This window comes from Fringilla coelebs (assembly GCF_963513975.1).
Source record: "Fringilla coelebs genome assembly, chromosome: 13".
Taxonomy (NCBI): Eukaryota; Metazoa; Chordata; class Aves; order Passeriformes; family Fringillidae; genus Fringilla; species Fringilla coelebs.
The window spans coordinates 15,933,778-15,956,893 of NC_140039.1; the positions used below are offsets into that span (position 1 = coordinate 15,933,778).

The window sequence follows — 23,116 nt, forward strand, 5'->3', positions numbered from 1 at the left end:
CAGCCACATGAGCCCAGACTGCAGCCAGGCATCCATGACTCCACACAAGCCAAAGGAGGTGTCTGCTGTGTCAAAACCTGAACCTCTGAGCCAGCAAATACTGTCTCAGCCTTGAGGTCTCTTAATATTATTCCAGATTCATCCACTACAGCTTCTTTAGCTCATGAGCTTTTAAGACTCCAGCTTTAGTGCTGCATCTGAACCCTCACATCCCACTGCATGACCAGAGCTCCATGGATATAAACCATAAGCAAAGGTAATTAATCTGCACCCATTAAGTCCTGATACCCTCACAGGTTGTCTGTTGCCTTTCTGGCAATCTGGTGCTTCAGAGCGTAAGGTGAACCACATGGAGAGGATCTGGATGGGAATTCTCTGAACAGTTATCTATCCCATTTATACTACAGCAGGGTGCTGTGCTGCATCTTTCCAACAACCATGAGCAGCCCAAGGTACTGCTCTGCAGGGCTGGCATTCAGGGCAAAGCTTTGTTGCAGCAAGATGTCCCCTGAACCTGTAGCCTGGAAGCCTCTATGCACACACTGGGAAGAGATGGAGACAAGAGAGCAGGATTTACCTGGGTATCTGTAGGCCTGGTTGCAGCATTACACTCATTATCATCCACCACTGACACGTAGGTGCCTACAACACACTTCACTGCTCTCATCTGGTAGCCTTGGCCACAAGTCACAGTGCACTGGGAGAAGACAGATGGGAGAAAAGAGCACTGGGTCTGAGTAGGTGCTTTGGTTAGAAAGCATTAATTAGCCCAGTTTTTGTTTAGGCACGTAGCAAGAGCAGCAAAAATGAAAGACACTTTCCCTTCTGGTTTCTCTCCACTTCATGCATTTCAGCTTTAAATTAGGTCAAAGTTTTAACTCGCTGCAGCCACCAGTGCCTTGCACGCTTCACTTGCTTCTTTGGGAAGGAAGGTGGAACACTGAAATGATTTACTTTGCTGCACACATTAGAATCAGAGTCTGGTAGAACCTGTATGATATCCTTCTTTAAAACTGGTTGTTCAGCCCCATGGTAGCACGGACAGCTAATGAATAATTTTACTGCTGGGAATTATGCCTGACTGGGACAACTGGTATGGGTTTATTACTGTTTTTTAAGTCAAGAGCTAACAGCTTTCTGAAAAAGCAGATGCCAGAACACTCTGGGAGGAATGAGTAACTTGTATTTTAACAGAAAAAAATCTCTCTCTAACCCAGAAACTGGAAAACATTAAAAGCAACAAAAGTTGTTCAACGTGAGCAGTTTTTCTGTGAAAATTAGGGCATGTATTTATGTGCCCAAATATGGATTTAGGAGCGTAACCTTGGAAACCCCCTTTTTTTGAAAATCATGGCCAATTCAGTATGACAGAGATTAAATTTAGCACAAAGGGCAGGTACTGTTATTGCTGCCTATCCGCTGAACCCAAGCAAACAGAGGGCTGCTTTGGTGTGCAAATCAATTAACAGTTATGCTGCTGAATTTGGATGAAAGGCCAGCACCCTTATCCAGGTCCCCCCAGCCAGGAGCCCTGTGTGGTACCTGTCCCCATGGCCCCACTTGCCACGAGGCACACTCCTGCTGCTGGCACATCTGCACCGACTCCGGCTTCGTCTTGGGGTCACAAAACCTGTCGTTCAATCGATCTTCTCCAAACTGGCACCACGTCTGGCGGTGCTTGTGCCCTTTTCCACAGGTGACCAAGCACTGTGAGGAGAGAAGTGCAAGCTCAGGTGGTGCTGGGCATGCACTTGCAGCTCAGCACCTGCCCTGGCACTAGAAAATAAACCTGGAGATCTACTGCAACCACTGCTTAAAAAAATCCTGGTGCTGAAGTGCAGCTCTTTAGCTAACATCAACATGTCCTGGAAGACAGGGGAGCGTCTTGCCAACAAGAAGATTGCTCTGAGGAGCTGGTCTAGAGCAGGGGCTGGATCATGGGGAGCACAGCTGGGCTAGAATCCTTCAGCATTGGCAAAGGGAGACCACAAAGGCTCTTGAATTCCAGCAGCTGTGAGACACAGGGCAAAGGCACAGCACTGCCCTGTGGGGTTTTAGCTGTGCAAAACAGGGTGTTTCTAAAACACTTGTTCTTTCTGAGCGTGCACTTTAAGGGTCTTGACTTCTGCAGGCTGTGAGCACTTCTTCTACTGCCCTGGCATGGCTTAGACTGCCACCAGCTCAAATCAGAAGACACATTTGGTAGAAAACAATCCCTGTTCCCATTTAATTGCTTTCATTATGCCCTAAAAGAACATGACTCACAGAAACAAGAGAAATTTGGCCACAATGATGATGAGCACCCTTTGAAGATTGTTCTCCAGGACCCCCAGTCCTGCTGCAGAGACAAACCTATCAAGATCATTTTGTTGCATTGCAAAAAACACCAGCAGCAGTGGAAGCAGTAATAAACAGCAGAGAGAGGCTGAGCAAAACATCAGCAGGGTGCAATCCTGCCCTCCAGTGACAGCCAGAGCTGCCAGGGCTCTTGAGGACAATCTCAAGGGAAAATGAGGGCAGAAGGTATTTTTCTTCCCAAATGCACAGCAGAACTACGGAAAAAACTGGGGAGAAGTTACTGCAGGATTGCAGAGACATTAACCCCTGTTGGCTTTGCAAGGAGGAAAATGGCCACTTGACCAGTGGTAACAAGGCCAATGACTTTGCTGCCTGTCTGAAGCCTCCCTGCGCACAGGCTTGCCACCTTCTGCAGGAGGCACAAACAAATCATGACAGACAAGCAGAGATGGAGACACCTCTTTGCAGACACCAGCCCCTCAGGGTGGAGAACCAGCAGGGTGAGTCCAGCCTGGTGACCAGCACCCACCTCAGACCAGTCGCCGGTTTTCCACTGTGGGCACGAGAAGTCACTGCACCGCTGCACCGTCAGCTTCTCCTGCTGGCTGCACTTGCTGTCGTCCAGCACGTCGTTGTAGGTGTTCACACACATGGCTCGCCGCCGCCGTGTGCCCCCGCCACAGCTCTTGGAGCACTGCAAGGGACACGTGCACAGTCAACATTTCCTGCCACTCTACTGATATTGCCTCCTCCCTCACTGTGGAGTGACTGCAGAAAACCTCCAGAGCAGCAATTTATACTTTAAGTAACAGGTCTTTACTTTATGTATTCCTTTAAAAAGCTAATCTTGCTAAGCTTAATAAAATGTCGTGGCGATGTGTTTCACAAATTCATTTCAGAATATAACCCCATTATTATTTTTACAAGTGTTGCCTTTCAGTTCTCCTAAATGGCTGCTGCTCGTTCTCATTTTAAGAGAGATTAACTCCCTCTGACCAGCCCCCCTTTACTGCGCCCTCCCTGGAAAATCCGAGGCTCGTCAATCTCTTGGCACCTGCATTCAGGAATATTCTTGTTAATGCAAAAGCTGAGATGTGTAAAGGAAACAAATTTCACAATGCCTCTGATGAAGGCATCATGTCCTTCCCAGCTCCTGGCAGTGGTAACAGCTTTGATGACAGCTAGCTGAGCTTCATGTAATGAAGATTAAAAGATTAATTGCAGTGGAAGGTAAGGAGTACCAGGCTGATTCCGACTAGAGTGTCCTCCAGAGGAAACAATGGAAGCAGAACCACTGTGGCCATATTTTACATATATTCTGTTAGCAACCTAAACAGTACTCCTGTGCAAGGAGCAGCATTTGCCGTACCACAGAGCATCCCTTACCTCAGTCCAGGCCGAGTAGCGCCATCCTCCCACGTTACAGTCTCCAGTGCACTTCTCCCTCGTGCTGGGCTTGGCCTGGCTGTTGCAGAAGCGGTCGTCCACCTTCTCTATCTTGCCCTCCAGCCGGCTGTACTTGGAGCAGTAGATCTCCAGGGTGCGGTAGCCCAGCCCGCACTGCGCCGTGCACTCGCTCTTCCTCGCGATGTGCCACCTGCGCCGGGGACAGCAAACATCAGCCCTGGGCTCTGCAGGGAACGTGCTCAGGGTGTTGGACAGAAATAAGAAATATATGCTCTTGAACAGGAAATTTTGGTTCTGTGTCACACTTCCCAGTGCTTTGGGACTTACAGTTAGCCTGGCATTGCTGCTTGAAGGGAAGGAACTGGCAGAAGGTCTTTCTTAAGCAAAAGAAAGACAGCAAAGCCACACTGTAATCCTGTGGGACCAGCCAAGGTGGCAAGTGGAGTTCATGGCCAAGTAGGGAACAGTGCTCTGAAAGCTTCTGAAAGCTTGCCACCCCGTGTTCCCCTGCACTTGCCACCTCGGCATCTAAAAACTGGAAAATACAGCATCAGAAAATGATCTGCACCAGCTGGAGAGGTGTTCCACAATACAGGACACCCACAAAGCAATTTCAGCTCTCCAAAGGACAAGCAAATGACTTGCTACAAGATATTCAAGCCCTAGCTGTGTCAGCAGGGATTAGAGGTGTTCTCTGTTGACAGATTTCCATCCGGCTGCCTCCTCTGTGAGATGGACAACAAGGATGGTGCTGGAGGCCCCCAAGGACCCACCTGGGGATACACCCCTCCTTCACATGAGCCCAGCTCTGGAAAGAGATGCTGGACATGAGGCCTGATCCAGGGAGATGCTGGAGACCCTGAAGCCAACAGGAGCCCATTGCCCCTCACACCTGGCAGGGGTGGCTTCTGGGGGAGGAGGCAGTGACATCCTCTAGGGTCCTGGAGACCCTCGGGCTGCTGCCTGTGCTTGTACAGGGAGCACAGAGCCCCACTCCCAAGCCAAGAGAGGAAACTCTATCACAGCCCAGAGAAGAATAAGATCAAGGGGATTTGGAATCAATAGCTCCTGACTGGTGGGAGCCTCACATCCCTGCATGCTTTTCAAACTCCTGCTTTGCCCTTCTCAAGTTTCCAACCTGTTGCAATGGCAACAGCTGTTACCGCGACAACCCGGCCCCGCACAGCCCCTGCACAGCCCCGGTTCAACAGGGCTGGAGAAACCCCTCGGGAAGCTTGGCCTTCTGAATTGCTTCACCAGCCGACACTTAATGCCACCACATTTAAGCCCCAGGAAGGAAAACAGATTGCTTTTTAAAGGAAAATGGGTTGTGATGATTTAGACTGTGCTCCATCAATTCCAGCTTGCCAAGAATTGTCTGGAGACAGCCCCAAACCCATTCTACACTTAAGCCTATTCTTTGCTTTAAATAAACAGTGATAAATCCAAGCCTTAGCTACGTTTTTGCTTTAAGTGTATGTTTTCCCCTCTCTGCAGGCTGTATGTAGAATGGCACTGAGCATTTCTGATCCAGGCAGATGCAAATTTCAGGCCCTGTACTGCACAGGGAGATTTTTCAACATTAGAGAATTTTTGTTATAGTTAGGTCTAATTGAATCCAGCAAGAGAAATGCAAAAACATTGAAAAGTTCCTTTCAAAACACCACTGGTGGATGACAATCCCTCTTGGTTGACAAAGACACAACTAGCAATCCTTTTCTTTTTCAAAATCTAATACAGGCTGGTGAGAAAGGGAATTAGGGTGAGAAGCGAAAGGAAAGAGGAGTAAATAATAAGTACACAATGTTATTTATATACTTGGCTGAGCACAGTGCACCTTAATTCACATTCTGTGTTACAAGGCTCAGTGCTGGGGTCAGGCTGGGGAATTCGATCGCATCGCTGGTCTGACACCGTGAGCTGATCTGACTCTCTCTTACACACAGGCTTCCTTTTTCGTTCTCCTGCAGAGAAAACCAGCACTTGGTTTGAGTCATGCAGCAAATGATCAATTCCGTTATTTTTCTTACACCTTTTACAGTAATATTTAAGAGATGTTTAGGTGTGCTTTTCTACCTCTGTCAGGAACAGGGGGGGTTTAAGACTAAGTGGAGCAGAAGGGGTTTATTGCAGATGGGATGGACACAGGCAGAGAGCTGCAGTACCCTCTCTAAGGATGGGCTCTGAGCGAGTATTTAGCAGGGTGGGAACTGGCAATGATGGGATTTCAGACCCAAAACCAGACACTGGTGCATTTTGCAGCCTTAGGAAATGCCTCATGACCTTTTCTGTGCTTCAGCTTCCTCACCTGCAAAGCAGGTCGTGAGGCTCACCTGGCTGGGAGGGGCTGTAAGGTGCCCTGCTCTGAAACCCAGAAGTACCTTGTAGGATGTTATCCTCCACTGCAAACTAGGGAAACAATCGTACCCACAGGGTGAGAATCTCAAAGAAATCAAACAGAGAGGGATCTGTTTGATGTACTGCCCAGACCCTAAATGAATCCAGGACAAAACTACCCTTCCCATGCACCCACCTTGGCAGAGCTTACTGCAGGGCTGCCAGGGGCCATGCTCATTCCAGTAAAACTGCTGAGGTTTGTCCTCAATAGGGATATTGAATGTGTAACGAACATCAGGATTGTACAAATTGCCCACTGACAAAACCTGAGAGGAAGAAAAATGAAGCAGAGTAAAGCAACAGATATCACTGCCCACTGTTTTCAGTGCAACAATGCTGGGCAGACTTGTCCATACACACAACATATACTTCACCTGAAGTGTTATTTCTTGCTCAATCCGATCTGTAGAATTAATCCTTTCAACAGTATTATCGGAGCCACTGTATTCGATCACAGCATTCCCAACTTTGATTTCCCTTTTAAACATACTGACGACAAAGTCTCCATTTAATATAAAGTCTCCTTGACTGTTAGATAAAGCTGCATAGGTGCAAAAAACAATAACTAAAGAGGCAGAATTAACTCATACATACATAACAACGTGGGTCATGTGCTCTCAGTGCTCCTTTCTCTGGGGGGGTGGGGGGAAAAGCCCATTGGCACTCTCAAACAGAAAGGATGTAAAGTGAGCAGCAGAGCTCTTGCAGACATTCTGCCTTCTCCTTTTTCCACTGGAAAGCCTTCTAAAAATGAAGGCTGAACTCCTGAAGTTGTTGCTAAACAGTTCATCCATAACCCAATGCAGAAGTATCCAAAAGGCATTCTGGGCTGGCTGCTGCAAGGAGCACACATATACCACAGAAATAATCCTGCCCAAAACTTTTCACGAGCTGTGTGGATAGGGTGTCTTCCCTGGTGTTTCAAGGTGTGTTCTTAGGGTAAATGTACGCACCCTAATTACCTAAACATAATTTTCTAATATATAATTACAGGGAGTTTGGTCAGTATCTCCCCCTTTGTCTCCCTCTCCCTCCTCCCCCCATACTTTTTATTATTCCAGATCTTAAGGTATGTGAGAGCACTGGAGGCTTAAAGCCTAAATGCTTTATAAAAGGAACAGTTTCCTGAAAACAGCAGTCTGCTGCACAACTTCACACTAATGCGATTATGTAGCTAATTTCCTAAGTTAGTTTCCCCACCATTTCACCCATCACAGCTATGTTACTAAAAAGCCCCTGTACTGAAAAATCTAAACACCAAAACACCAAAGGGAAAGTTTTTCCATTGAATGAGGAGAGATAATGAAGCAAAACACTGCTTAGTAGCAAAAAGACATAGATGGAGAAAACCTCACAAAGCAGAGGCTACACTCAACCAAGTTTCACACTTCGGAGGTTTTAATGTTATTAGGCAGTAGTAAAACTCATTAAAGGATTACTTCTCTTTTACTATATCTCCTATAACAGTAGGTACATCTTGGACTTGATGACAACATCAAATTCCTCCTAAATTGTTAAGCAACTACAAGGTTCACAGTAACTGAGGGCCCAAGATTTCACACTCAGTGAGCTGCAAAGTAAGTGGACACATGCACACTTCTCATTTGCTTCCAGTCAGGCCTAATGTGAAGAGATGCTTTCCCAGCAATATTAAAGCAACATTAAAGAAGATTTGACTTCATTGTTTCCCAAGAAGATTAAAGGCCCTCCAAGAAGAGCTGAGAAGTTTGGGGCTCCTTCTGGGGTGAACCAGTTTGAATAGGCACAACATAGGGAGGATTGTTTTTTCCAGGAAAGAGGAAAAATAAAATTTGGCTCCCTCCTCCAAGACAGAAAACTTTGAGATCTCAGTAATGTGTTTTTGGTGCTGATGTGCATTCATGCTGCACCACCTCAATTTTTTGCCTCAGTGAAGGGTCTGGCCACATGGATGGCATTTCAGAGCAACAGCCAAGGCTGTCATTGCCTCCCTTTGGTGCATGGTAGTTTCTGGCACTTGTTTCTCAAATCAGTCTCTATACCTTTGATGAGCTAGGGACCACCAGCCAACTCCCCTTATTAACACACCTAGTTACAGGAATTTGGTGAGACAGAACAAGATGAAGTGCCCTGTTCAAAGATGTAAGTACTGGACCCTGTGCTACTGGAACACAGCTGGTGATGCAAGGCACAGGGTGTGCAAAAGAGGAGGACCAGAGACTCTGACAGGACTTAATGGCAAAATCAGCCTTCAACTGGGAAGTTTAACATCAATCATGATGTTCATTTGTATTATCTCTGCTATTGAAGCCAAACAGAACTATCTATGGGGTGAGTGATCGTGGTGGAAAAGACACTCATGGCTAACAGCATATATGTGCATTGTAGCACAGTGATCTAACATAGCACCACAAGCATTTTCATCTGCCTCTGAAGACACAGCCACAGAGTAGAGAGAACAGTGGTTATGAAATTCCAACAGACAAAGGCCAAGTTACTGTTAGGTTTAAATCAAACCAGTATCTTTGGGACAGGGTAATTCTTTACAGTTACTTATCACTATCAGGCAGGGACAAGAAGGCCTCACTAATTGAAATCAGAATTATTATTCTCAGAAGAATAGAAGATAATTTCACTTTGTATGTGTTTACACAAACATCTTTCAGGACATGGCACCAGCCAAAGCATGGTGACAGCAGAGATAAAGTTGCAGTGAGGAGACTCCAGCAGAGCTCAGAATCCTGTTTGGTTCCCAGCTTTGTCCCTCAGCTACCACCCAGGCTCAACAGTCCTTCACAGCCCTAGACACACCCTAAGGGAATATTTCTTATAATTCTCCCAAACTTTGCAACTAGGATGGCATGAACAAAAAAAGGGAAGAAGATAAGGCTGAATGTTTGGCAGACATAGAAAAATTCTCACCATGAAAACATCTCCCTCAAATTAATTCTTCAACCTCCCTAGTGGAGAGCTGCCAGTAGATACATCAGCACAACCAGACAACCAAGCAGATTTCTGGAGTGACATAAGGAGTACAACTCACCCAGGTAGTTGTCATCCTCTGGTTTCCCTGAGTAACTGTGCTGACGCACATCAATATTAGTGGCACCAGCTGGGATGCGAACCACAACGTTATAACCTAGGAGACATTGAACAGAAAGTCAAGGCTATTACACAGGCATTCGATTTGTTTTCTACAGGGGAAGGGAAATGAGCTAAGTTACCTCACATTACACAAGCTGATACTTTTCATTTAGGGGTAGCATAAATAGTTATAAAATGGAATATACTATAGCTAGAAGGATTTTGTGTTTTACATCGGTGTTTTTGTAGATTAAGTGTCATAATGGCTTTTATAGACCCACATTTTTTCACCATAAAGTTTTTAGCAACAGATTCTTACCATAATGCACCGTGTTAAATGTGCCTGCAACAGTTTTGCATGAAGAATTATCCCCACCACAAACACCACATTTATCTCTTCTTGCTTTTGAATTCAGCACATGATCACATCCAGCTTGCTTTAAGAGAAAAATTGAAAAAAACAGATTGAGCAAATACAGACTAGAACAGCATTGACAAATCTCCTAATTAAGGCACACAAAAGCTGTGTATGCAAAAGGCTGCTGTGAGATAAACTGGTTTGCTTTCCCACATTTTTCCACTGATTTACAGTGTGGCCATCCTACAAGGTTTTACAACAAAAGGCTTTTTTACAAAGCAAGAATCAGAACAACTCTTTGCACCAGGTAATGCTTTCACTAGAAAAAAATTCTTGCATCAATTGTTCCCATAGAGAAAAGTGTGAATAACAATTGTGAATGGAAATGTAGGGCTCTGGGGCCTGATCAGGAGGAACTGGGGCAAAACACAGAAGGAAGCAACACTGGGATTTAGGCTGAGATTCCACAGCCCTCATTAACTTAGGGCAGATGTGCAAACACGTTTCACTTGAGTGTGTCCCAAGAAGAACTGGTAAATGGTCTAGACTAAGATGAGGAATGGCTGAGGAGCTCAGCCTGGAGAGAAAGAGGTTCAGGAGAGACTTTCTCAAACTCTACAACTACCTGAAAGGAAGTTGTAGCCAGGTGAGGGTCAGGCTCTTTTCACAGGTAACAAGCAACAGGACAAGAGAAAACAGCCTCACGTTCAACAGGGGAGGTTTAGATTTGATATTAGGAAATAATTCTTCACCAAAAAGGTTGTCAAACACTGGAACAGGCTGCTCAGGGGCAGTGGTGGGAGTCACCCTCCCGGGTAGTATCAGGGGACATGTAGATATGGCACTTGGGGAAATGGTTTAGTGGTGGACTTGAGCTCAAAGGTCTTTTCCAACCTAAATGATCCTATGACTCCATGTGTGCTTCTTCGGCAAATCTGGAGGCTGGTACAAGTTTCCGACCATCTGGGGCTGACAGAGCCTGCAGACGCTCCTGGCATCCTCTGAGAGAAGAGGCCATGCCACCAGCTGCCTGGAGCATGGTGCAGAAGCACCGGCCTGCCCTACCAAACTGCCTGGCCCTTTGGTGAAGGGGAGGGACGATGATTACCCGGCAGAGGCCCTGCACGCAGATGTCGTTGGTGTCGGGGCCGCAGGGCGTCCCGTCGATGACGCGGTCCCGCAGCTGGTAGTACGCCGTGTTCCCCGCCACCCGGCAGAAGAGCTTGCACCGATCCTTCATCAGGACTGCGGGGGGAGGAGGGACACCAGGAGCACGTTATCTGAACACCCTCACCCCAGGCAGCAATGCAGGAGGCAGGATCTGCATCCCCCCAGCCACTTACTGCCGCTGTATTTGGGGACCCAGCGCACGTTCGTGGGCAGCCCGTTGATGTTGAAGTGCTTCCCATCAAAGTCAGCACACTGCTCATCCCGGAAATCCTTCTTCAGCTTCGAGCACGGTTCTGTGTTGCAGGATTTGAACTTCATGCGACGACCCACGCAGTATTTCCCACCGTTTTTGGGTCTGCAGAGACAACACCGGGCTGGAAATGAGGTGGAATTGCAATTCTGCAACTGGTTCAGTACAGTCAGGATTTGCAGCAGCATTTTGTGGGCTCTGTCTTTCTGCATATCTTTAATTAATATCCCGGGTTGACAGGCAGGAAATGTTATGCTGGTGTCTAACAAAAAATCCCACATACGCGATAGATAGGGATGAAAAAGAGAATATTTGCTTTCTGATGGATACCAGGGTAGTGAGAGAAACCAGAAAGGAAGAGCAACATCTTCTTCCCCACCTGAGGATTTATTTTCACACTGAGGGATCCCACTCACTCCCATGTCTCCTTACAAGCCCATCAGTCCTATGGATTTTGTGGCTGACAATTTGCCTTTGATCTAGTGAGTTGCAAATAACTAAACATTACAGGAGAAAAGGCTTCCTTCCCTGCAGAGGCTGAAAGGTCAGGCAGCACTTAGTCCTTCAGGATTTCTAGCCTCAAATGTTAAAAATGGTAACGCTGAGCACTTTGAAACAAGTTTACTTCCATATATTCCAGAAAGCACCAAAGACAGCCAATAAATAACTTACCCCCATTTTATAGCAGGATGACATTGGTATAAACTGGGGAGAGAAATCCCATCCAAGCCACATAAAACCCAGTGAATAAGCCTAGAAGCTTTAATTTCAAATTTCCTGACTCACAGATTCAGGGCTGTAGTCATAAAACTATTTTTCTCATATGTAGATGGAGCCTTTGCCAGAGAACATCACTCCGGGGACTGAAAGAGCCTCTCCTATTCCATCTGCTGCCAGCAGTGGTGCAAGGATGAGCTGCACATCAAAATAACCACCAAACCTACATCTTCTACCTATCCCCTGAAAAATGAGTGCCTGCAGTAGCAAGAAGTGCAATCAGAAGAGTGACTTGCCAGGCTCCAACAACTGTGCATTCACAACTCCTGCCTTCCAGGGCTGTTCTTCAGGATCAGCTCTGCCTTGCCTGGGGACCAAGCACCCATCAGTGCCCCAGGGATGCTGGCAGAATGCTCCTTCCCATGGAGCTCAGCTGGGAAGGAACACACACAAGGTTTGCACACTTGGAGAACCCTTAAGATGCAGATGAATGAGTGATAAACGGGAGCCAGCCCTGTCCTCAGAACAGAGGTGCTCACCACGAGATCTCCACATTGCATGCAGCCAGCACCTCTAACAAAAGAGACAGTACCCCCCTGCACCTGCACAACGGTCTCTACACACAGTGAGTCAAACAAGGTCCTGCAGCTGAACAGAATGTTTTATCATCTCTGCACCTCCACCACTCAGGAAGACCAGTAGTGCCATTTCTCCCACAAATAATAATTCTTCACTCTTACACTTGAAAATTCTTTGTGACGTAAGCAGCAAAGTTCCTGTGAAACAAATGAGAGACAGAAGCACAGAACAGCTTGCCCTTGCCAAAAGATTGCCTGCAAAACCAGGAAAGGCAGGCAGACTTGCCACCACCCCATCAGCCCCACACTAGGGATGCTCACAGGTTTGGCAGAAGGAGGTGTGTCCTTGAGCAGCTGCAGGGGAGATGCTGAGCACCACCAGTTACACACATGGGATTTTTCCTGCCAGCATCTTCCAGTCACTGAGATCCTCACTGCCATGGAGCAGACCTCTCTAGTCCTACCCTAAACACCACAGGGTATGATTTGTCCTCAGGCACAGCCCTGAGCAATAGCTCACAACACCAGCTCTACCTGCTCTGGGGGCAGTTCTCACATGCCATCTGGAAGTGAAATGCCTGCCATTACAAAGGTTTCTGGTGTTTGCAATTAAGCAAGTACCTGTGATAAAAAGCCCAAGCAACTGCACAGTGGCAATTGCAGATTCCTGATTACAGAATGATTTTACACCTTTACAGCTCCTAGTGGAGGGGTAAGTCTAAACCTGGTTTTTACTGATTTAGTTGGTTGTCCACCTTGGGACAAAAAACGTCAAAGAACTTACTTGATGACACTTGGGACAGCTCCAGGGCTATCCCAGCACAGCAGCTGAGATACAGCCCAAACTCCTCCTTGCCTTGCAGGTACAATGGCAATTGCTGGGGGGTTCCTAATACCAGAGCCCATCCCATGGACTATTCCCAAGCAGGCACAGGAGCCTCCTCTAGCTACAAAGGGACATCTCAACCACCTTACTACACAGCACACAGAGAAACTTCTTTATCATGGCAGCAGCACACTCCAGACCTGGGTGAGTCTGAGTCATTAATGAGGGAATTAAACAGGATTCATCATTTTCACTTCAAAAGCATTTGTACCTCTGCAGGACTGCTGCAGTTTGACAAAGCCTCTGAGTTATACAAACCTTTAAGAGGACATTTCTTTTTAAAAAAAATGCAATTACAACATTTTTTGGTAACCACATTGCTGCCAATATAAATCAATTTAACTAAAATGAAACTCTCAACTATTTAGTTAAAGAGAACATGAACATGCAGGAGCCTTTTTTTTTTAAAGGTATGTCAGATAAAATCCAAAAGCCTCAAGCTATTATTTAGTTTTCTTTTCCCTATAGATGACCCCTGAGATTGAGATAACACTGACACACAGACAGAGCACAAACTGAAGGATGCTAACTTGCCATCTTGTTGCAAACTGTCAGCTTTGTAACCCTGGCAGGAAATCTCCTTGCAGACAATTCTGGGGGCGGAAGCACACACACTTCCGACACTTAGAACAAGCTCCAAACTCCCCTGACAGTTTCAGAGTGTTTTTAACCAGCATTGCTTCTCACAGAGTCTGAGGGACAGAAAGAGCTGACCCTGAAAAAGAAGTCACCCTCATATAACATCAATTTTCAGTGTAACGAAGAAATACAGCATACTTCGTTCGGTGTAAAATTTTTATGGATCATCAACACTGTACCACAGAGACAGAAAGGAAAGCAGTACATACATAGAAACCTCCATTTCCCTTCTCTTGGAGTCATCTATTTGATCAATTAACAGCTGGCATGGACCCACTTTCAATGCAGTTTCATTCCCCTGACAGGCTCCTGCACACACACCCCAGACCCACTGCACTCCCAGCAGCCCAGAAACTCTCAGGCCCAGGGAATGATGGGGTCTCATCCCTATTCCCACCACAACAGGTCTGAAATACATGATGCTTAATCCATCACCTTGAGCATTTTGAGGATGTGCTCATGTGTGACTGCAGAAAAATCTGTGGAGCTCCAGTGTGCACAGATCAGTTTGAGATATCCTTCCCCACATTCCATGAAGCCCTAGGACTGGGAACTGGTTGGTGGCTAGCACAGTTATCTATACATTTGTTTACATGTCAGGCTCAGACAGTTAAGCACAGGTGGATACTTCTGTGACGGACTAAAATGCAAATGTGATCTGACTCACATCCAGAGATAACATTCCCCCATCCAAAAAGCCATTCCTGAAAAAAAGGGCTTCTGGTACTGACATGTTAGCAAGTATGCTCTTTCCCATAATTCTGCAACATGTCTTTATTTGAAAACCAGGGCTTGCACCACAGCCATGGGCTTTGTCCACCAGCCAGGCTCAAATTCCCCTGTGGGGAATCTCAATGGGAAGGGTCTGGTCTGGTCAGCAAACACATTCCTTCAGGGTATGTCAAAACAGACTGTTGCCATTCCAGAGGCTTACAGCTCTCCCTGCATCCCTGCAGGATTCTCATCATGTAGGTGTCAGAGAACTCTACCAAGAGAGGCAGGAGCTGCAGCTTTACTTTCTTCAGCATGGAGGGAATGGATGTAATTTTCAACACCTCAGATTTAACACAATTTTTTACTGGATGCAAGATCCCACTCCAGATTCTCATGCACAGAAAAAACTTGAAAAAGCTAAACCAACTTTGAATATAAAAAATGTATTGAGAATTATTTCAGACCTCACTTGAGGTATCTGGGTTGGGTTTTCTGCCTTCTACAACAGAGGAGAAACTGCCTGTTTTTGAAGTACTTTGAGAGTGGGAAAAGGCAAGAGAGTACCCAGTGGGGTCTCATCCATTTGCATTGTTTTAGCAGCCCCATGATAACAGGAACACAGATGGTGGGAGCTCACACTATGGTGTCAAATTACAGGCACAAACCAACAATCAGTGGAAAGCTCTGTGGATGGTGCCAGGACAAGCTACACCTCCCAGAGACCTTGTGAGGGGCTGGAGAAGAGAGGCCAGTATCAGCACAAGGCTCAGGAAAGGGGGCCTGGAAAAAACCCACTATCAATCAAAAGGATTTCTCTGGCAGCTTGGTGCCGAGTGTGTTTAGGTGCTTTTGCAAATCCCAGCCACAGCAATACACCTACTGAAGCACCAGGATACAAACCACAAGCAATCAGGGAAGATGGAATTTCAAATCCCTTGGCTAGCCTTTAAGATAAAAGGAGATTTTCTATCACAAAAAGCTATCAGTCTGAATAGATGCCTCTCAGAAGACAGGAATACATCTCACTGACAGCATCCACAGTTTCAGCAGCAGAGCAGCAAAGATGCTTTGTTTTTGCTTTCCATGGCCATGGAAGACCATATGGAGTATGCTGACTCAGCACAGCCAGAGGAAAGCTCTCTGCACTTGTGTTTTTCTTAGCATTGTTTTAATTAACGTGCTGGGGTCCTACTCTCTCAGCCTCAACTTTTGACACTTGCCCAGCTGTGCTGGGCAGCCTCTCCTGTTACCACAGCACAAATGTCATAGGCACAAGCTCTCCCCTCTCCCATTAGCAGTGATGAAACTATCACTGGCATGTATCTAGTGGCAATTTCCTTGGTAATAAACAAACCAACACCAGTGATGAGAAATAGGAATCAAGACCCCTCAGTGCAACCAGCCCCACAGATCCTCTTTTCCCTGTATCTCAGTCCCAAAAAAAATCCCAGAAAGCCTTCCTTGTTCTGCAAGAAGGCATTTAAACAGAAACCAGCACAATTCACAATTTACGTAAACAGGCTGCTTTCATACCAGTTGCTCAAGCTGTTACTATTGCACCGGCTACAGATTTGTCTCCTTGAAGCCCACAGCAAAATTTCCTACCATTTCAAACAGTGCAGGATTTTGCATTCCAGGCTGATAGCAAACATTCTCGAGTACCACTTTTTAATGGGGCACAGATTTCTGCTGAGGTTTGGCTAGTCTGCACCAGCTGAAATGTAACTGTATAAAGGATCAGCTGCAAAAGCAGCCAAAAGCTGCAAAACCAGACAGAGCAGGAATAAAACAGTAGAAAACTTTATTATAAAGGCCTCTAGGAACAGCTGCAAAAGCAACTGAAGAAGGGGTAAAATGGTGAAAAAGGAAGGCTCCTTCCTTTCTCCCTCCTTTCTGAATCACAGCCTTAGAGAAAGAAAAACACCTCTGGAAGTGGGACCCCAGCTGCGCTTCCACAGGAAAAGAGAAGGTAATAAACCCATAGAGGTATCAGCTTTTTATCCCTCATTGTTGAATGGATCCCTTTTTAGAGCACTTCACCCACACACCAATGACCAGGTCCTGCCTCCTCCATGCGGGGCAAAGTCACCCATCCCCAGGGCAGAGCCACCTGTCCTTGGCACTCACAAGGACTGGGGACAGCCAAAGTTGATTTCATTTGGGCAGCCCAAAGTGCCTTTCGCCATCTCCCCCGTGTGCACTCACTCGGGCCGGTTGCACTCTCGAATCGCCGTCTTTATGCCACCGCCGCAGGTCCTCGAGCAGGTCCCGAAGGGGCTCCAGGTGCCCCAGGCTCCGTCTGTCACCGGCGCCTCTCGCTCCTTGGGCACACACATCCCAAACCTGCAGTGCTGCACGGGAAGGAGAGACATGGCAAAGGTGGGATTGTGCTGCTTTGCATTATGAGCGACCCACAGTGACCAGCCTGGGCAACAAGGCTCAGCCTCACTTATTTCTCAGCCCCACACAATGATTTTGCAATCAAATAAAACTGAACTGCTTTTACTTTTGTCTGTCACCCCCACATTTTTCTTTCTCCATACCCTTAAATGGCAAAGCGAAAGCAAGGTGCTGAGTCCGTGGAATTTATGGGATGAAGACTAAAGACAACAGCAACCACTAAATATTCCCTGTTTATTGGTGCTAAGCAGCACAGCAAGCTTGCCAGCACTGGCTTTTCAAAAAGCTGCTCTATCTGATTTCCTGCAGAGCTGCAGAAACTCTGCACGGAGACCCCTGTCAGGGGAGGAGACAGGCAATGAGGAGAAGCACCAGGGAAAACTCAAACCTCCCCACAGCTATCCAAAGCAGAAAACTTCCAAATCCAAAAGGCAAATTTAAAAAAAAAAAATAATTCCTCAAGCCCAAGTGTTTTTTTTTTTACACTCAGACATAACATGGGACTTGCCAAGACTTGGTCTACACTTCTGTTTTCCAGCTATGACTCGTTTTCTTTTGTTTGGAAAACCGGATTAAGTTACCTTGGCAAGCCCCTATCCCTATTTTCATGGTATAAATTGTATCCTTTGGGGTATGTTTACTACATGGACTATGCAGACTTCTGCAGAAGTGAGGGAAGAAGAGTCACCTTCTGGCCTCACCAGAATAGATGGAAAAATGTCCCCTCTCAGTTCTACAGTTGCTTTCAACCCAGAGACATGCAGATGCCTAAATCTCTGTAATTATGGGAAGCCCAAACATTGCTGATTGCTCACAGATTAGAAGAGGCTACAGACTATAGAATACAGGTAGAGAGCATCACCAAAATATTCCCTTGCAGTATTTATGTGCACCAGGTGCTGTTCAGATCTGATGATTTTTATGGGAACAGGGTTAAATTTGCTGATCCACTGTGTTTTTTCAGCCCTTCCACTAACAGCACAACAAGGCTGTGTGAAGGCACTCCACAAGATCATCCTGCTCCTTCTGAACCACCTTGGATAAAGCTGTCTAGGAAAACAGAGCAGGATCAAGCTGTCATGGGGCTGTGCATCCCACAGGACACCAGCTGTGCAGCACATGGGACACCTTTTGCCCATGAAGGCTGACTTGTTACATAGCTTTGCTGATGAAAAAAGCTGATCTCAGGTGCATTTGCCCATGGACATGATTTGCAGGACAGCTGAAGAACTCATAATTTGAGTCCTGCATGTGGTGTTTGCTCAGAGACAAGCATGGTCTCTAGGCTGCAAAATGCCCCAGATTCGCTTTTATCTGAAGATCTGACTCCCCAGATAAAACTGACTAAAACCCATCTGCTACAGTAAAGAACAGCAATAAAACCAGCTGAAATGCCTGTTTCTTTGCTGCAGGACAAATTACAATGCACAACTCTTCCTGGCATTTAGAGGTTGAAAACTTGAAGCTTGGGGTCCCTTACAGGTCCAAAGAGGTCTGACAGCTATCATTAAACAACAGAAATACATGACACCAATCCAAGAGTGCTGTCCCAGTGGAGAACTTCTTGCAGCAATGTTGATGCTCACAGCTAAATATCTAACTAGAGTCATGCCTGGCACCACTGACCCAGGGAAGATGACTGAATAGCTAACTAGTGAATGAACATAGCTTACAGACCGTGACATGACCTATATGTCTCCCATCTCATGGTTGAGTATTAACCAGGAAGTCATCTACATCCATTGATTTTATTAAAAATTTGGGGGAGCTCGAGTTGATGGTAAAGCAAAGCAGGGGAAAAGAGCAGCTGTTTTAAATAAACGGCAAGATTATCTTATGAAAACACAACGGTGCTTCTTGGAACCACACTGTGAACAGTCTGGCTGTGCAACCTTTATGCCTTTCATATTTTAAAAATAATTTCTATGTTGAGATACAGCAGAAAGACAGAAAAGCCTGCCAGGGTTCTCTTTCCTATAAGCTTACAGCTCACAGAATGAAGAGAATAAAAGGCAGATTGTCTGGAGCAAATTCAAAATTTCTTAGACACACAGTGGAGCTGGAGAGCACTGGCAGGGATGGAAGACATTACAGCAGACTTTCCTTTCCTTTGTCTTGCCACTAGAGTTCCAGATAATACCCCAAATCCAGCTGCCATCCTTGGGCTGGCTGAATGGAGTAGCAGGGGGCAGAAGGGGCTGTGCAGCTCCATGCATGCATAACAGACACACTGCCTGCTGCCACAGGGCAGCAGACACCAATCATTACTGTTCATCTGCTCCACTGTTACTATTCTTTTAACAGCCCTGAAAACCACTGAGAGTGGCCCAAATTTACAGCTGCCTTTATCTTCTTTCAGAGATTTATCCCCACCCAATAATGAGCTGGTTCTGTGGAACATGGTAAAACCATCACCCAGCAAAGCCAGACTCTGGGCTGGGCTTATGGCTTGATTTAGCAGTATCAGATTCAGTGTCCTCACATGCAAAATATGCGTAAGTTAATCCTCCCATGTTTTTTAATGCCCTTGATTTGAGAGTAAATTTAGAGCCCAGTTAAATCTACATCCCAGTAGTTTTAGCTCAATCTTTTTTTTAGCTATTCAGGCTCTTTTATTTCCAAAGATATCTCCATAAAAAAAGGTATGGTATTTTCTCCATCTGCCAACCCATACAGCACGGGCTTTAAACATGCAGACTTGAGGCATTAGTCAGCAAGTAGCAGTTGACAGGGCTCCTGGCCACAGCAGAGTACCAAAATAGCAATTTATTCCAAGGAAAAGCACTTCAGACTCGCACCTCAGCACTTCACAAGCCCAAGTAAATACCAAGCAGGACAGAGTTTATGTTGATACAAACTTTAAGCTTGAATCAGATGAACACAGACAGCAAAATTACTCCATAAAGCCCTTTTGTGAGAAAACATTTAAATGCCCGAACATGAGTGGGCTATATTAACTTTTCTTAAGCTGAGACGTTCAGATCACACTTATCTAGTTTGTCTAAACTTGTCAGATTCTCTAAATTTGTGGCCTGATATGTTTTTGCTCACACAGCCTTTATTAAGAGCCATGCAGCTGGATGCTGCATGACACGGGGGGGCTCTGAGGGGGTGCTGATCTGCTCAGCTGCTGCTGTTTGCACATCACTCTGGTCATATCCAAGGGTAAGTGCAGGTTTGCTGCAGCCCAGATTTTTGGAATTTCAAGAAAATTTCAAAGTTATTGCTGATCTTTCAGCAATGAGCAGATCCCAAGCTCACCAACAGAGAAGTTGAGGGCACAAGGTCTCAAGTCACAGGGACTCCGCAGATACCTACGCTCAAAAGGGGATTTTACAGAAAAACACTAGACATTCCAATTACATCTCTAATGCACTTTCTCAACCATGAAAACAAATCTGCAATTGCACTTTTCCCTAAGAAAGGAAGGCAAATTGATGCATGATGCTCATTGTCCTGAAGGAAATCAGTCAAGTGTCATTGAACAATTGAGTTTTCAGACACATACATCAAAAGATAAATTTCCAAAGAGTTCCACAGCCTGTATGGAAATCTATATTTAAAATAGCATCCAGAATTTTCATTAAAGTACCTTTGAGAGACTATGATTTAAAACTTTGACTCTTTCTAAAGAAAACATTATTATTATTAATGTTGATCTTGAGAGCCAGAAAAGCAAAATTTTAAGCTATACCATGTAGAATAACATCACACTATTTTTACTAGACACAGATGGAGAATACTTTTGTTCAGACACAAATAGTAAGAACGAGTTAGCATTTTTATTCAAAAGCCTCAGTATCTCAATAAAAGAAAAATGCTCTCAACTATTTTTCTACAGATACGAATAACTAAAAATTAAACACTTATCCTAGAAACCACAATGCTAGCTGGAAATTAACATTGCACATGGAAATGGGAAGTTTCTATGAATTACTGCCAAAAATGTTCCATACATAAAATGTCAACCAATTCTATATTTTACTCTGAAGCTGTCAAGATGAAAAGCCAGCTGACAAGTTTATGTTACACAGAATTACTAATTGCTCACATCACATAGGCAATTTCTAACAAAAGCTTAGGGAAGCTTTGCAAAAGTTTTGTTCAAAAGTTCACTCAAGGGCATTAATTCAAAAAGATAAGCACTCCAGGAATACCTGCTTTAAATAATGTTATGCCAAGCAGTTGACTTTAATCATGGTATTTGGGCTGGAGATGTCCCAGGCACCACCAGGCTGAAAACACATTGAGCTGCTTTGGGCTTCCAGCACTGCAGTCAGAGCTGTGCCCCACACAACTGGCATTAGGGTAGGATGATTCTGACTGATATGCTCATCCTCAGCCCAAGGAAATAGAGCCATGAGGCACAAACCACCAGGTATTACAGACCTTTCCAGGCTCACATTCCGTCCCATCAGCCCAAGGTGTGTGTTGGGTTCGACATCCCTTGTGAGCACCATCGACGTTGATACACCAAAGTCGCCGACACTGCATCTGCTTAAGTGATTGCAGAGATCAAAGCATTAAATGTACCACGTGCCTTACCAGACAGATGATCCTTTATGAAATTATCCCCCCAGGATTTATCATTAACTCACAAGCTTGACAGTAAGTTGATGGATTGTGAGTCTGCCATTCATCCAACCCCAGGAGACCTTATTTTGCTCTGGCAAAACCAGGAAAAATAAGGTGTGAAATTTCACTTACCATATAGGGGCACACTTGGGATCCGGGTCCAAAAATTAACTCACATTGTTTGTTGACGTCATAAATCAGCCCTGGGAGCTGCTGAGGCAATGTGTAAGTTCTTGATGAAGGTTCATCAAGCAAACATTCCCCATAACCAGTGCTACAACACAAATCAGAATACTGGTGTTAAACAGGAGGTGGGAGACCAGAATCCACTTGTGTTTGCCTGAATTAGCCTTAGGGCAGTTGCACACCACGTTTGCCATATTTAAAACAAACACTACAAGAGCTATTTCAAACTCAAGCACAGGAGGGTGTGTTACCCATACACCATCACCCTTGTGCTGTGACAGCAACCATCCACCACACCACAATCAGCTACAATGGCAAAAGCATTTCTGAGTGTGCATTTAGTTGCTGAGCAAGCACTGGCGCACTTTTATAAAGAATTCAGAAAAAAAAAAAATCCCTGATTAGCAGAACTGCCCAAGGGACTGAGCTCCTGGATTTGCCAGAACACCATCATGGCTCTCATTCTGTTCCACACCACAACACACGGGAAGGCATGACAGCAAAATGGGCAAATCACTGTTCATCAAACTGACCCGTGGGCTCCTGGAACGGTGTTCCCACACGGATTAGTGCCAGGGCTTTATCTTGACCTGTGGAGCAGAAAGGCAGATTCAATCTGCCTTCTAAAACACAGCTCCGTATCTGGGCCACAAAGCTTGGAAAAGTCATTCTTCAGGTTTGAGGAGAACACACATTCCTTAAAAGCAATATCCATGGGGGAAGACTTATTCTTCCCCATTGAGAGGCTGGTCCTTGCCAGCTTATCATGAGGCTGAACTGGCAGGGACTGGATGCCAGGGGCGCATTCCTGCTCTAGGTAAAGGATGCGTGCACACACAAATCCCTCTGATTTCCTCCAAACGCTGCACACTAGGGCTCCAAATTAACTGAAGAACTCCATGGGACACATTGACATGTGAAAACAGCCCAACACATGCATATGCAAGGCCTTACTCCAGAAATTCAGTGATGTATTTCCTACTGCACTTTGACCACATCCAGGGATTGGTGTAGAAGTTCAGTGTTGGTGCCATGACATGCTGCTGGTTTTTACCTCCATCTTCCTTGCACTTGTGATTGTCATCATGTGGCATGTTAAATCTAAGAGGAAAAGAGCAGCAAAAAGTAGAGTCAGTTAAGAGGCAAACATCAAGTATTTAGCATAGCAAGGGCAACAGTGTGAACTAAATGCAAGCAAACCCAAGAATTTTCCCTAAATATGCTGCTGACAGATATTACAGAATAAAAGTATTAATACACACACATTCATAATAAATTTAGAAGTGTTAATGAACAGGGTTTCCAGCACTCATCTGGGAAAAGCTGTGCAGCACCCTGCTAAGCTCTCCACTCCATGACTGCATATATTTAGCCAGACAAGTCCTCCAGGGAGCCTGGAGTAAGATGCAAACCCAGCTGCAGTTTCCTTTACAGCTGACGGTTGCTATCCTGCAGACAGGCTGGAGTCTGGCCCCTCC

At 45.5% G+C, this 23,116-nt stretch overlaps 1 protein-coding gene across 6 annotated transcripts in view; it reads right to left on the reverse strand.

Annotated features, from left to right (window-relative positions):
* ADAMTS9 (ADAM metallopeptidase with thrombospondin type 1 motif 9) overlaps window positions 1-23,116 on the reverse strand; it is a 65,329-nt gene that overhangs the window by 38,543 nt on the left and 3,670 nt on the right. For 3 of the 6 annotated variants that reach the window (XR_014616490.1, XM_084214596.1, XM_084214597.1), the window contains 15 exons: window positions 22,593-22,739; window positions 21,585-21,726; window positions 21,267-21,371; window positions 16,683-16,828; window positions 10,867-11,048; window positions 10,632-10,768; window positions 9,485-9,602; window positions 9,125-9,220; window positions 6,477-6,643; window positions 6,239-6,368; window positions 5,543-5,669; window positions 3,685-3,895; window positions 2,828-2,992; window positions 1,543-1,707; window positions 578-697 (listed from right to left, as the gene is read on the reverse strand). Coding sequence is in view for 5 of the 6 variants with exons in the window: in XM_084214596.1 (XP_084070722.1) it covers window positions 578-697; window positions 1,543-1,707; window positions 2,828-2,992; window positions 3,685-3,895; window positions 5,543-5,669; window positions 6,239-6,368; window positions 6,477-6,643; window positions 9,125-9,220; window positions 9,485-9,602; window positions 10,632-10,768; window positions 10,867-11,048; window positions 16,683-16,828; window positions 21,267-21,371; window positions 21,585-21,726; window positions 22,593-22,739 (2,158 nt within the window). In the remaining variant the exon portion in view is untranslated. Of the gene's footprint in view, window positions 1-577; window positions 698-1,542; window positions 1,708-2,827; window positions 2,993-3,684; window positions 3,896-5,542; window positions 5,670-6,238; window positions 6,369-6,476; window positions 6,644-9,124; window positions 9,221-9,484; window positions 9,603-10,631; window positions 10,769-10,866; window positions 11,049-16,682; window positions 16,829-21,266; window positions 21,372-21,475; window positions 21,544-21,584; window positions 21,727-22,171; window positions 22,221-22,592; window positions 22,740-23,116 lie in introns of those variants that run through there. The other 3 variants (XM_084214598.1, XM_084214599.1, XM_084214600.1) reach the window with 3 other exon arrangements.